This window comes from Eimeria acervulina, genomic scaffold (genome assembly GCF_000499425.1).
Source record: "Eimeria acervulina Houghton genomic scaffold, Eah_scaff846, whole genome shotgun sequence".
In the NCBI taxonomy this organism is placed as follows: Eukaryota; Apicomplexa; class Conoidasida; order Eucoccidiorida; family Eimeriidae; genus Eimeria; species Eimeria acervulina.
In genome coordinates this window covers 1-14,799 of record NW_013547113.1, presented here as the reverse complement: position 1 = coordinate 14,799, position 14,799 = coordinate 1, and the positions used below count along the sequence as shown (strand labels likewise).

The 14,799-nt window shown below is 45.1% G+C and overlaps 2 protein-coding genes across 2 annotated transcripts; both read right to left on the bottom strand.

Annotated features, from left to right (window-relative positions):
• Positions 1-2,752: 2,752 nt before the first annotated feature.
• On the bottom strand, positions 2,753-5,045 carry EAH_00050490 (serine/threonine protein phosphatase, putative; the record flags this gene model as incomplete). Its single annotated transcript, XM_013391286.1, has 7 exons — positions 2,753-2,864; positions 3,046-3,157; positions 3,377-3,443; positions 3,749-3,811; positions 4,030-4,121; positions 4,298-4,409; positions 4,644-5,045. 7 exons carry the CDS (start codon positions 5,043-5,045, stop codon positions 2,753-2,755), a joined length of 960 nt encoding a protein of 319 aa, XP_013246740.1.
• A 2,632-nt stretch (positions 5,046-7,677) lies between these two features.
• EAH_00050480 (hypothetical protein, conserved) lies at positions 7,678-14,369 on the bottom strand (the record flags this gene model as incomplete). The annotated part of the gene is made up of 15 exons (XM_013391285.1): positions 7,678-7,688; positions 7,903-8,011; positions 8,289-8,372; positions 8,597-8,698; positions 8,902-9,457; positions 9,707-9,805; positions 9,909-9,956; positions 10,359-10,425; positions 10,629-10,642; positions 11,080-11,162; positions 11,519-11,750; positions 11,955-12,067; positions 12,269-12,366; positions 12,519-12,835; positions 14,299-14,369. The coding sequence occupies 15 exons, from the start codon at positions 14,367-14,369 to the stop codon at positions 7,678-7,680; spliced, it is 2,004 nt and encodes a 667-aa protein (XP_013246739.1).
• Between the last annotated feature and the right edge of the window lie 430 nt (positions 14,370-14,799).

Below are 14,799 nucleotides of genomic sequence, written 5' to 3'. Positions count from 1 at the left end.
GTATACATGGTTATATACATACACATATATATATATGCACATATATATATATGATATATATATTATATATACTATATATTATATATTACATATATTATATATAGTATATATATTTAACATTATATATTATATACATGTATACATATATATATATATATAAATATATATATTATACATATATATATTATATTTATTATATATATTATATATTTGAGGGTCTGCTATGTATAGATACGTCGCAGTAGAGAAAGACGTCATATAAATTATAAATAAGCCGCGCACGTAAATACAAACAGATAAATATATAAACCCTTCTTCTTTTATATTAATATACTGGTGCACATACTTTTGTATATGTACATATATATATGTATATCTATAATATAATATGCAAAGATAGTAGTAATACATATATACATCTATACATATATATATATATATATACATATATATATATATATATGTATATGTGTGTATATATAGATATATAGATATAGATGTATATGCGTATATATGTGTATATATAGATATAGATGTATACATGTATATATGTGTATATATAGATATATATATAATATATATAATATATAATATATATATATATTATATCTATATCTATATCTATATATATATATATTAGTATTTGTACACCACAGCAGAATCGGCTTTAAATATTTTTTAGTTTTGTCTGTAATGACGAAAACAACGCGCACCCAAGTAGAGCAAATAAATATATATAATTATATAAATACGTATATTTATGTATTTATATGCATAGTTATATATATAATATAAGTTAATATAATATAATATACAATATAATATATAATATAGATTACATACTATATATATTATACGTAATATATAAATATAAATATACATATATATATATATATTTTGCATGCATTATATATTGTATATATTATATGAATAAATGTATACATACACAAAGCAATGCATACATATATATAAATATATATGTATATATATATATATATTTGTACATATAAATATATATAAATATATGTAAAAATATATATTTATATATATTTATATTTGCATAGAAATGTATAAATACAGACATTCAAGAACCTGCAGCAACAGCAACACCTAGACATTGAGACCCAACCGCATGCATGCATGCATGCATGCATGCATTGTTGCATGCATGCATGCAATAATGCATGCACGTTGTGATGCACGCATGCGTCTTTGCATGCAAACGCGTCTGCATGCAGATTGCATGCGTTTTTGCATGCGTTTATGCTGCATGCATTTTAAATGCATGCAAACACAGATGCCTCTCCTTATAAACCGCTTTATGCATGCATGCATGCATCAGCGCTGCTGTATGCATGCATGCATACATGCATGCATCAGCGCTGCTGTGTGAATGCATGCATGCATGCATGCATGCATGCAAGGCATTAAGTGAGGAAGGGACTGGGTTCATTTTGTATTATTTTGTCTCTGTTTGTTTTATTTTGTCTCTCTTTGTTTTACTTTGTCTCTGTTTGTTTTATTTGTTTATTTATTTATTTGTTTATTTATTTATTTATTTATTTATTTGTTTATTTATTTGTTAAAGAAAATAATCTGGCACCCCGCGGAGTTCTTCTGCGCCTTCGAGTTGTTCTGGAGAGGCATCGAATTGAATGCTGCACATACACCCCAATTAAAACATGCATGCATGCATGCGAATAAAGAATTGAATGCTGCATATACACCCCAATTAAAACATGCATGCATGCATGCAAATAAAAAATAAATGCTGCATATACACCCCAATTAAAGCATGGATGCATGGATGCATGCATGCATGCATGCGAATAAATAAATGAATGTTGCACATACACCCCAAATAAAACATAATATGCATGTGAATAAATAAATGAATGCTGCACATACACCCCAATTAAACGCATGCAAATAAATAAATGAATGATAAGCGCATTAATTGTATGTTATTTTATTTTATTATATTTTATTGTTTTAATTCTTGTGTACGTAGGAGCAGTAATTCACGTTATACTATATTACATTACACCTTATCCGATTCTAAATAAAATAAAATAAAATAAAATAAAATAAGATTAAATTAAGATTAAACTAAATTGAGGTGTACGTACAAGGAGTAATTTAGGTTTTCATCAATTTGTAATATTGCAGCTTTATTACCGCAGCGATAGCAGTAATTAGGCGCAGAGAAGAGAGTTAATACATTCTTTCCTTGACACCATTGATAGCCCTTTGAATACACAAATAAATAAATAAATAAATTAATTAATTAATTAATTAGTTAATTAAATCCTTTTATTTAATTAAACAAACAAATCTACTCAATTATCTACATCTTATGCAGCAAAAACAAAAAAAAAACAGTAATTGAGTATTTGATTAATAAACAAATAAACAAATAAACAAATATATTAAATTAATTAATTAAACAAACTAATAAATAAAATAAAATAAAATAAAATAAAATAAAATAAAGCTTTAATTACCTCCATAACGAGTTGGTGCGCTCTCGTTATACACTGCAATCCATTAGACCTCAAAAACCTCTCAGATATATCACGCCCAAATGTAAACCCTAAAGCAGCAGCAGCAGCAGCAGCAACAGCAGCAGCAGCAGCAGCAGCAGCAGCAGGGAAGAACGGGAGATTAAGGCGGCCACCCAGTTACATAGATACATATGCAAACACAAGCAAACAACCCCAAACCCTAAACCCTAAACCCTAAACCCTAAACCCTAATCTTCCTTACCTGCACCGCGAGGAGACACCCCCCAACCCTCCAGTTGATCTTCCGGGTCCGACCAAAGCAAATCGCACATCGGGCCCTCATGAGGCACTTCCTGGTGCCTGTACATACACCTCAAACCCTAAACCCTAAACCCTAAACCCTAAACCCTAACTCTGAACCCTTGTCATCTCAACGCGCTCGGTTGCAGTGTACAGATATCTTCGGCAGCACCCCAAGAACAAACCCTACATCTAAGCCCTGCCAAACCCTAATCCCTAAACCCTAAACCCTAAACCCTACCTTTGCAGAGCCCTCACGGCGTCTAGCGAGTCCAGCTGAGGAGACAGCCCCGCATGGGGACAAAATATTTGTCCCTCGATCAACGCACTCAGCGGCAAATAGTCAAACACTCCTGCAAACCCCAAACCCTAAACCCTAAACCCTAAACCCTAAGCCGTAAACCCTCAGCCCTAGTACACCCTACTAGTAAACCTAGTAAACTCTGGGTGCTAAACCCTCAGCCACAGGCACTAGAATAAGCCAGTGTACGCCAAACCCTAAACCCTCGGAAACAAGTAGCTTACAAAACCCTAAACCCTAAACCCTAAACCCTAAACCCTCGGAAACCCACCTGTCAGGAGGCTCCACACATTGGCGTTGCCGTATTTCCGAATGCACTCATCGAAAAACCCGTAGACCTGCAAATGAAGAAGAAACCCTAAAACCCTAAACCCTAAACCCTAAACCCTAATCCGTAAAGGAGACAGTTGCTCTATAGAGCATAAGAGCAGCAGTTGCCTAGTAAACCCTAAACCCTAAACCCTAAATGGTAGAGCAAACAGGTATTTAATACAGAATAAAAGAAAGAGTTGCATAATAAACCCTAAACCCTAAAAGAGGGAACTGCTTAACAACATAAAAGACAGAAAGAGACAAACAAATCCCAAACCCTAAACCCTAAACCCTAAACCCTAAACCCTAAAAGAAGGCAAAAATGCCTCACTTGCGTTATTTGCCGGCTCTCATGGTTTCCTCTAATTATTGTAATCCGGTGGCGATACCGCACCTGCATATACACCCCAAACCCTAAACCCTAAACCCTAAACCCTAAACCCTAAACCCTAAATCGTGAAGCAAAAGCAGCAGCACTGACAAACCCATGGGGGCAACCCTAAACCCTAAAGCCCTAGACCCTAGACCCTAAACCCTCAGCCCTACAGAGATAGCCCCTAACTTCTAAACCCTAAACCCTAAACCCTAAACCCTAAACCCTCATTTGCTTACCTTCAAGAGGAAGACAAGGGTTACGCACTCCAAGGAGTTAAAACCTCTGTCGACATAATCCCCCAAGAAGAGAAAATTCACCGAAGGGCATGCTGCGCGCAAACCCTAAACCCTAAACCCTAAACCCTAAACCCTAAACCCTTACGGCAAACCAAGCCATAGCCCTAAACCCTAAACCCTCACAGGACAGACTGGATACACAGCGTTGAGATCCTCCAACCCCAAACCCTAAACCCTAAACCCTAAACCCTAAACCCTAAACCCTCACTTCCAGCGCATTTAAACATTTGCATAAGGTCATGAAATTGACCGTGTATATCTCCAACGACTGTCACCGGCGTATTGACGGGCTGTACATTTCCTTCTTCCATTAGAATCTCCTGAAACCACAAACCCTAAACCCTAAACCCTAAACCCTAAACCCTAAACCCTAAACCCTAAACCCTAAACCCTAAAACCCTAAAACCCTAAACCCTAAGCTGTAGAACCATCTCTTTGACTGGGAGGTATCAGCTGTTTCACTCTCGCAAGTCAAAGAACGCCTCTGCCCGCAACAACGCGCCAAACCCTAAACCCTAAACCCTAAACCCTAAACCCTAAACCCGAGGAAGTACTTTGAGTTTGTCGCAGAGTATCTTGATTCGGTGCTCTTTCAATTGTTTACACTTTAAGACAGTGTTTATATCTTCATCAAATGCCAGCAGCTCAAGGGGGCCTAAGTAGTGCTGCTGCAGCAGCGGGAGGTCGGCAACAGACAGAGGTAAGTGAGGCAGCTGCAGCAAACACTCCCCATCCCGATCTCCTGCTGCTGCTGCTGCTCCTCCTCCTCCTCCTGCTGCACCTGCTGCTGCTGCTGCTGCTGTTGTAGCTGCAGACGCGGAAGGTGTAGGGGGTGTAGAACCAGAGGAAGCCCCAGAAGCCGGTGCTGCTGCTGCTGCTGCTGCTGCTGCTGATGGTGATGGTGATGCTTCTGCTGCTGCAGCGGGAGAGTTGCTTGCTGCTGCTGCTGCTGTCATTCTCTAGACAGCAGGGAAATACTCCCGAACTCAATGCTGCTGCTGCTGCTGCTGCTGCTGCTGCTGATTCTCGGGCTTCTGGCGTGCTGCTGTGCAGAGCAATGCTGCTGCTGCAGCAGTGCAGCGCTGCCCCTGCTGCTGCTGCTGCTGCTGCTGCTGCTGTTGCTCAGCAAGCAATGAAATATCCTCAGGCGGGGCCCCTCAAGGGGCCCTACGCTGAGGAAGGTATGGCCCCATGTCACTCTGCTGCAACAGCTGCTGCTGCTGCTGCTGCTGCTGCTGCTGCTGTTGCTGCACCTACAGCCGCTGCTGCTGCTGCACCTACCCCTCCTGCTGCTGCTGATACACTGCTAGTACTAGCGCTGCTGCTAAAGCACCTTGACGGAGCAGCCTTTCCGACTTGCTGCTGCTGTTGCTGCTGTTGCCGTTGCTGTTGCTGCTGTTGCTGCTGCTGAACTCGCTCCTTTTGCTGCTGCTGCTGCTGCTGCTGGGAGCTTTGCAGTGTCTTCGGAACAGGAAGAGCAGCTGTTCGTCTGTGTGCAGCGGGTCCGGGGGGTTAGGGTTTAGGGTTTAGGGTTTAGCGTTTAGGGTTACAACCGCTTAGGGGGGGTGGTGACTGGTGCAGCGTACAGCTCCAGATACCAATAAAGATTAGGGTTTAGGGTTTAGGGTTTAGGGTTTGAGAGAGGCTTCTCACCATCCCCCAAGCTGTACAGCCTACCGCAGGGCGGCGGTTTGAGGTTTAGGGTTTAGGGTTTAGCGGTGGAGAGAAGCAAGACCTCCCTCAAAGGCTAGTGAAGCAGAGAAGTTTACTTTCTAGGGTTTAGGGTTTAGGGTTTAGGGTTTAGGGTTTAGGGCTTCGGGGAGCTCCGGTGTTGCTGCATGCGCTGCGCAGCTGCTGCGGCTGGCTGCTGTAGGAAGAAGCAGCAGCATATGTTTGCTGCTGCTTTTATAGGTGTTTATAAAATATAAAATAATAATAAATAAATATATTTTAATTAATTAAAGCAAAAAGAACAGAGGCACATCGCTCGCGTGTTGCAGACGCAACAAAACCCAACAACCTACGGCGCAAACCCTAAACCCTAAACCCTAAACCCTAAACCCTAAGGTGTCTGTACACCCCAGAAGACACCTCAGGCTTCCTCCTACTACACATTGTTGGGGTGTTTGCCTCCCGCATGCATTATGTCTATGCTGCTCTCAAGACAGCAAAACATAAGACCCCTTAGCTAGCTGCAAGCTAGCGTTAGCCAGCTGCTAGCTATCCATAGTTAGCCGCTAGCTACCCACAGCTACTTGCTAGCTAGCCGTAGCTAGCTGTAGCTAGCCGCTAGCTAGCTGTAGCTAGCCGCCAGCTAGCCATACATAGGCGCTAGCCTGCTATACGTAGATCCTTGGTACCCCTAACTAGGGGCGACCCAGACATAGTTAGCCGCTAGCTAGCTATAGCTAGCTGCTAGCTAGCTATAGCTAGTGATAGCTAGCTATAGCTAGCCGCTAGCTAACTGCTACCTAAAGATAGCTAGCTGCTAGCTAGCCACTGGCGAGCTGGGGCGCTTAAGAATGCACAAGGAGCAGGGTTTAGGGGCCTCCTGCAAAGAGCTAGGCGAGCGTGTAAACCCTAAACCCTAAACCCTTCTAAACGTTTGCTGCAGCAACGTTCATGTGTGCGTAAACCCTAAACCCTTGTAGACTTGTGCTATACCCCGCCTCAGCTAGCTGTGTTGCCTCTCTAAGAAAGCTGACAGAACGGCTAGCTGTAGGTGGCTGTAGCTAGCTGTAGCTAGCTGCAGCTAGCGGGCTCTAAGGAGTTGGGTTGTACACGAACAGAGAATCAGCAGTTAGCGAAAGCATGAGGGTTTAGGGTTTAGGGTTTAGGGTTTGGCGGAGCCAAGAGCGGAAAGGGCAAAGCATCTCGTTGGTCTCGCCGCCTGGACTAAACCGCTAGGGTTTAGGGTTTAGGGTTTAGAGCCTTGCTAGGGTTTAGGGTTTTTAAGCTCATCTATAGCAGCCTTAATAGCCTTCTGGTTAAGAAGGAGATTCAAAGAAAACTCTGCCTTCTGCGTGGTGCTAAGCGCGTCTGCAGACAAAAACAATTCAGGTGTATAGGCACCTCTAAATACACGCAAACAATTCAGGTGTATAGGCACCTCTAAATATACGCAAACAATTCAGGTGTATAGGCACCTCTAAATAGACCCAAACAATTCAGGTGTATAGGCACCTCTAAAACTCCACACAGACGCGTTGCAACTTAACACTAATCAAATGGTTTAGGGTTTAGGGTTTAGAGAGCAGCGATACAAACAGCGAGACACTTGGAAGCCTATCTGCGTACCCATCTATACACCAAGGGTTTAGGGTTTAGGGTTTAGGGTTTAGGGTTTACTCTAGTGCAGTACGTAACGACAAACGCGACAACCAGGTGAATATACACTAAACCCTAAACCCTAAACCCTAAAGCCCTAAAACCCTACACCTTAATAAATTCTAACAAACCCTAATAAGCATTCATTAACCTTAATAAACCCTAATAAACCCTAGTAAGCCTATATAAACCCTAATAAATCTTAGCAAACCCTCGAAACCCTAATAAACCCTCATAATCCCTCCTAAACCCCAAGAGACGTTATGCGTTGTCTTATTGCAAACCCTAAACAATAGTAAACCCTAACAAACCCTAACAAACTCTAATAAACCCTAATAAACCCTAATAAACCCTAATAAACCCTAATAAGCCCTAATAAACCCTCCTAAACTCTAATAAACCCTAACAAACCCTAATCGACCCTAACAAGCCCTAATAAACCCCCATAAACCTTAACAAACCCTCATAAACCCTAACAAAACCCACCGTATTTTTGGTTGCAGTAAGCCTGGAGGAGATTCTTTTCAAAGACACCGCAGACCTCAAGCCGACGAGGGTTTAGACGGGGCCTCACCAGGTTCGCCGCCAGCAAACCCTAAAATTCATACATGAACCCTAAACCCTAAACCCTACACCTTAAACCACAAACCCTAAACAATAAACCCTAAACCACAATCCTTCTCTTTGTATGCACCATTTTAAACCCTAATAAACCCTAATAAACCCTAATAAACCCTTATAAACCCTAATAAACCCTAATAAACCCTAATAAACCCTAATAAACCCTAATAAACCCTCATAAACCCTCATAAACCCTCATAAACCCTCATAAAACCCTCGTAAACCCTCATAAAACCCTCGTAAACCCTTACCAGGATGACAGTGTTGTTTATTTGCCCCAAGTCTTCGCACAGCACGTACGGTCTTCTTAAAAATTCCCGTATTGTCTCGCACACCTGCTCGCGCAAACCCTAAACCCTAAACCCTAAACCCTAAACCCTAAACCCTAAGCCCGAGACATCAAAACCTTGAACCCCAACCTCAACCCTAGAAATTTCAGACCCTAGACGCGAGCGTCGTAACGCTTCCGCAGCGAGCCCTAAACCCTTGACGGAAAACTAAACCCTAAACCCTAAACCCATGCTAAACCCTAAACCCTAAACCCTAAACCCTAGCTCACGACAACAAGGAAGTGGACTTCGCTTTTGCTGACTTCTCGCAGTTTTCGTACGAGAGGAAAATTTAAAAATTGAATTACTTTTCCTTCAAAACGACGAAACTCCTGCAACACCCAAACCCTAAACCCTAAACCCTAAACCCTAAACCCTAAACCCTAAACCCTGAAACTCAACTCTAGCCCATACACTCCAATGTAAAAGGAAGCGACTCGCAAACTAGTAGACATCTTCTCACTGGGAGACTGAAAATACCCTGAACCCTAAACCCTAAACCCTAAACCCTAAACCCTAAACCCTAAACCCTTACTTTGACGAGAAAAGTTTCTGACATTTTTCTGAGTCTTTCCTGTTGCATGCGCTGCACTTCAGCAAACTTTTTGAGTGTTTCTTCTTCAACAGTTTGCTGATACCCCCCGTCCTTTTTAGATAAAGAATAATAATTAACCCGCAATCGGCTTGCAGCACCTCGCAGCAGCTCTCCTTCATAAAAAGCATTTCCTTCTAACACACACATCTCCACCCCAGGGGCCCCCTCAGGGGCCCCCTGAGAACCCCCTTTAGGGGCCCCTTGGGGGGCCCCCTGAGAACCCACTTTAGGGGCCCCTTGGGGGGCCCCATGGGGGGCTTCATGAGGGGCCCCATGAGGAACCCCCTGAGGGGCCGCTTGAGGGGGCCCTTGGGGGGCCCCCTGGGGGGCCCCCTCGTAAGCCCCCTGGGGGGCCCCCTGGGGGCCCCCCTGGGGGCCCCCTAGGGTGGAGGGTTCATCGTCGAAGTCGCGGACGGGTTGCTGGGGTGTCTGATGAGTTGTTGCTGCTTTTTTTGAAAGAGATTGCAGGAAATTTATAGTGGCTTGCTCAAGGTCCCTGCAAAATACACCCCAAACCCTAAACCCTAAACCCTAAACCCTAAACCCTAGTCGTAATTCGTGCTTAAGATTCATACACCATACAAATCAAACCCTAAACCCTAAACCCTAAACCCTAGTCGTACATCGCAGCCGCCGCAGTGCGCCAGGCGGACGTTTGGTTGAACCAGCCCAAACCCTAAACCCAGAACTCTAGACCCTATAACCTTAAACCCTAAACCCTAAACCCTAAACCCTAAACCCTTACTCAAAGATGAGGCGGAGCAGCCTGGGGTTTCCCCCCACAGCCAAATAAGAGGCCTCGGCGACGCTCCAGTCTGTGCAGAGAAGCGGCTTAAACAAATCCCTGAAGTCGCAACAAACCCTAAACCCTAAACCCTAAACCCTAAACCCTAAGTTCCAGTCGCATAGCCGTAATAAGCTCGAAACCCTAAACCCTAAACCCTGACGGATTGAAGGGAATGAGGGAACGAGCGCACGCGTGAATCTGCAAACAGCTGATGCCAAACCCTAAACCCTAAACCCTAAACCCTAATCCAGACCTGACTTCAGCCTTGCTGAGTTCGTCTATCTCCACCACCTCAACCCCCTTTAATGCTTCTTGTTGAGGTGCATGTACACCGCAAACCCTCAGCAGTGTAAGACCATCAGCAACAGAAAAAACCGTACGTGTATGGCGCCCCGCCTGAGCCTCAACCACAGCAACTCTAGGGTTTAGGGTTTAGGGTTTGGGGTGGGAGCAGATAATTCTCTTTTTAAAACCCTCAGCGGCCCTCACACAACAGCGCTGCGCGCGTCGCGCCCCCCAAACCCCAAGCCTTAAACCCTAAACCCTAAACCCTAAACCCTAAACCCTACTTGCTTGGCGGCCGCGAGGAGGTTATCAAAAAATGAAGCACCCCCAAGTCGTAAAGGATGCCCCAGCAGCAGCGCCTCGGGGCAGCGCAGCAGCAGAGTCACGGGCCGCTGCAGCACAAACCCTAAACCCTAAACCCTAAACCCTAAACCCTAAACCGCACATTTCCACGACTACACCGAAGGCGGCTCAGGGGAGCCACACGGACAGAAGGGGAAGCTCTAAATAAATCTAGGGTTTAGGGTTTAGGGTTTAGGGTTTGGTATCCCTGCTTGCCTTTGTGAATTTCTCCGCGAACTCCATCGAGGCGTACAGACAGTCCAGCCACTGCAGCAAACCCTAAACCCTAAACCCTAAACCCTTAGAAAGCCCTAAACCCTAGACCAAACTGAAATGCGTTTACCGACACAGACGATTGTGAGCGATATATTTGCTCCTTAGGATTTAGGGTTTGATGCTTCAAGCTAGGGGTTCGACCTAGGGTTTAGGGTTTAGGGTTTAGGGTTTAGGGTTTAGGGTTGGCGTGCCTCTTTCGCCGCGTCTGCCGTCGGGTTGTCAGTACAATTAAAAACAGCAGCATCCCTCAACAGCAGCAACGCCGCTCTGCACACAACCCTAAACCCTAAACCCTAAACCCTAAGCCCTAAGCCCTCAACCTGCCCAAGCCCCTAACCCTATACTGTAAGACGCAAACCCTCTTCTCTGGAGATGGTCTTCTCTTGGTGTCTAACCCTAAACCCTAAACCCTAAACCCTAAACCCTACGCAATTGCTGCCTGGGGTTTTGCTGACGACTTGTTGTTGGCCCCGAGCACAAACTCAAGGAGACTATCCCAAGCGTCTGTAGCCTGCAGCAGCAGCAGCAGCAGCAGCAGCAGCAGCAGAAGCAGCAGAAGCAGCAGCAGAAGCAGCGGCAGCAGTGGAAGGTAAGCGGAAGCAGCCGAAGGGACGAGAGGAATAAGCAGCAGCAGCAACAGAAACAGCAGCAGCAGCAACAGCAGCAGCAGCAGAAACAGCAGCACCAACAGCTGCATCAGCGGCCGCAGGAGCTGCACCAACAGCAGCAACAGCAACAGAAGCAGAAACAGCAACAGCAGCAGAACGAGCAGCAGCAGCAGGAACAGCAGCGGCAGCAGCAGACACAACAGCAAAAGCAGCAGCAGAAGCAGCAGCAACAGCAACAGCAGCAGCAGCAGCAGCATACCCCATCCTCAAGTTTTTTCAGCACAGAAGTAATTAGATTTGTCTCTCTTGGGTTTAGAGACAGCCAGTCCAAGGGAACTGCTGCTGCTGCTGCTGCTGCTGCTGCTGCTGCTGGTTGCTGCTGCTGCTTCCCTGCTGCTGCTGCTGCTGCTGCTTCTGCATAGCGGAGAGCAGCACTAACGCCAGCAGCAAACGAAGGACAAGCAGCAGCAACATGCTGCAGCAGCAAAGACCTGAGCAGCAGCAAACACAAACCTACCTAAAATAGGGTTTAGGGTTTGCATGGATTAGGGTTTTTAGGGTTTAGGGTTTGTAGAAATTAGGGTTTTAAAACCCTCATCCAGCCTTGACGCGCGAAGAGGGAGCATCAGCTGCTCCGTCCCAGCCACACCCGGTGCCTAGGGTTTAGGGTTTAAGGTTTAGGGTTTAGGGTTTACGGGTTTATATCGCTGCATGCAGCCCCAAGCTGCCTCGCGGCTGCGGCCCTGGCGACCCCCAGAAAACCACTGAAGGAGCGCTGAGCCATCATACTGACATCGAAGGCCAGCAGCTGTACATACACCTCAAACCCTAAACCCTAAACCCTAAACCCTAAACCCTAAACCCTAAACGCTAAACGCTATAAGCTTCGCCTTAAGACTTCAGGGAGGGAGCGGATGTGTGTATCCCTGATGCTCCTTTTCTTGCCGCGCAAACCCTAAACCCTAAATCCTAAACCCTAAACCCTAAACCCTAAACCCTAAACCCTCACGATTGGGGGTTTATGTTTGTCTTGCGTTAGACGGGCGGCTGCATCTCGAAGGAGCGAAGCCTTCCCACTTCCCTCAGGACCCGCTAGCACCAGCAGCCCTAAACGCAAACCCTAAACCCTAAACCCTAAACCCTAAACCCTAATCCGAAGGCCCTAAACCTTAGGCCTGTTGCTAGGACAAGACGACGGGGAGAGTCAGTTGATTCTACTTCTCTAAACTAGGGTTTAGGGTTTAGGGTTTAGGGTTTACGGGTGTTGTCTCTGTCTCCTTTTAAAAAGGCGTCGAGGGTTTTAGAGGCCTCCGCCCGCCTAATAAAACCCCACAACGGCCCTTGAGGGTTTCTTGCTGCCTTTGCTGCTGCTGCTGCTGCTGCTGTTGCTGCTGCTGCTGCTGCTGCACCCTTAGCAGCTAATCGCGGTGCTACAGCTACCGCAGCCCTTCCTGTTGCTGCTGCTGCTGTTGCTCCTGTTGTAGAAGTGCTGTACGCAGCTGCTGCCCTAACCACGTACTGCTGCTGCTGCTGCTGCTGCTGCAGGTGCTGCTGCAGCTGCTGCTGCTGCAGGGCGCTGTATGCAGCATGGCGGTGGTTTATAAAAACCCTCGAAGCGTGCTGAGGTAATGAAGTGCGCACAGAGCGCAGCACCATCCCTAAACCCTAAACCCTAAACCCTAAACCCTAATTTCTAAACTCTTACCCTAGCCATACATCACAGAACGAGCATTCGAGAGAAACGACGCACGCACGCGTCGAACCCTAAACCCTAAACCCTAAACCCTAAACCCTGAAACACTAAACCCTTTAGAAGGGACAGCAACTTTTGTGTTTATTCTGCATCATAATATATTAATATCTCAGTTTCATGCTGCTGCTGCTGCTGTTGCTGCTGCTGCTGCTGTTGCTGCTGCTGCTCGAGACCCATGGGGGCCCCCCAAGGGGCCCCCTGGGGGCTCTCCCTGATCGGTGTTGTGCCTAAACCCTAAACCCTAAACCCTAAACCCTAAACCCTAAACCCTAAACCCTAAACCGTATAACTGTAAACCCTAGACGCTAGTTCGAGAATAAGACATCCGGGGAATGTCTGCGTGTGGAGAAGCATCGAAGGCCCGCGTTGCACGAGGATGAGGGTTTAGGGTTTAGATAGGGTTTAGGGTTTAGCTAGGGTTTGGGGTTTAGAGAGGGTTTGGGGTTTAGCTAGGGTTTAGTTTTAGAGACTGATAAGGGTTTATGGAGGGTCTAGGGTTTGTAGAGGTCTGGGGTTTAGCTAGGGTTTACGTTCAAGCGAGGGTTTAGGGTTTAGATAGGGTTTAGGGTTTAGAGAAGATCCAGTGTTTAGAAAAGGGTTTAGGGTTTAGGGTTTAGGGTTCATTGAGAGGCCCAGTGGGGGTTTGAGCCCCAAGGGTTTATAATCTACAAATAAATATAAAAATGCGGGGTTTAGGGTTTAGGGTTTAGGGTTTACGCTGCTGCTGCGTCGAACGCAGCAGCACCCCAGCGCCTCAGAAAACCCTAAACCCTAAACCCTAATAAAACCCTAAACCCTAATAAACCCTAAACCCTAATGCCATCCTCCGCCTAATGCCTCGTCAAGACAATAACTAATTCAACTCGCCGCTGCAGCAGGATCTGCTTCTGCTGCAGCAGCTGCAGCAGCAGCAGCTGCTGCTGCTGCGTCTCTAACTGCAGCAGCTGCCGCTGCTGCACGTAGTGCTGCTGTTGCTGCAGCTGCTATTGCAACCCTTGCTGTAGCCGCAGCTTCTGCTACAGTTGCTGTTGCAGTTGCTGCTGCAGTTGCTGTTGCAGTTGCTGTTGCAGTTGCTGCTGCAGTTGCTGCTGCAGTTGCTGCTGCAGTTGCTGCTGCAGTTGCTACTGCAGTTGCTGCCGCTGCAGCGGTTGCTATGGTGTTTGCGGGTTACCTGTTGAAGTGTGCGCCTGCTGCACCCCCGTAAACCCTAAACCCTAAACCCTAAACCCTAGGTTCGGGCGTATAAGAGACGCAGGGCCTCAGCAGCAAAATGTTTTGCTGTTAACTGAGCTTCTTCTAATTGCTGCTGCCTTGTTGCTGCTTCAATAAATGCATCGGGGAGACACAAAGACCTCAGCTGCACCGCACATAAACCCTAAACCCTAAACCCTAAACCCTAGGGGTGAGGGTTTACACCGCTTTGCATGCATGCACAGCACTAAAGGATCTTCTTAACTCAGCACAAACAAACAAAAACACAAAAATAAGTCGGTGGTTGTAATATAATAATATGCATTCTAATACATATATTTACTTATTTATTTATATTTATTTATTTATTTATTTATATTTATTTATTTATTTATATTTATTTATTTATTTATATTTATTTATTTGTTTATGCGTTTGTTTGTTTGTTTATATTTGTGTTTATATATTTTTATTTATTTATTTTTATTTTTATATTTGATTTTCAGAGCCAAGTGCATTCACCTATGATATGCAAATAATATATAATATTATATATATAATATATATAAATATATATATTATATATATATTATATA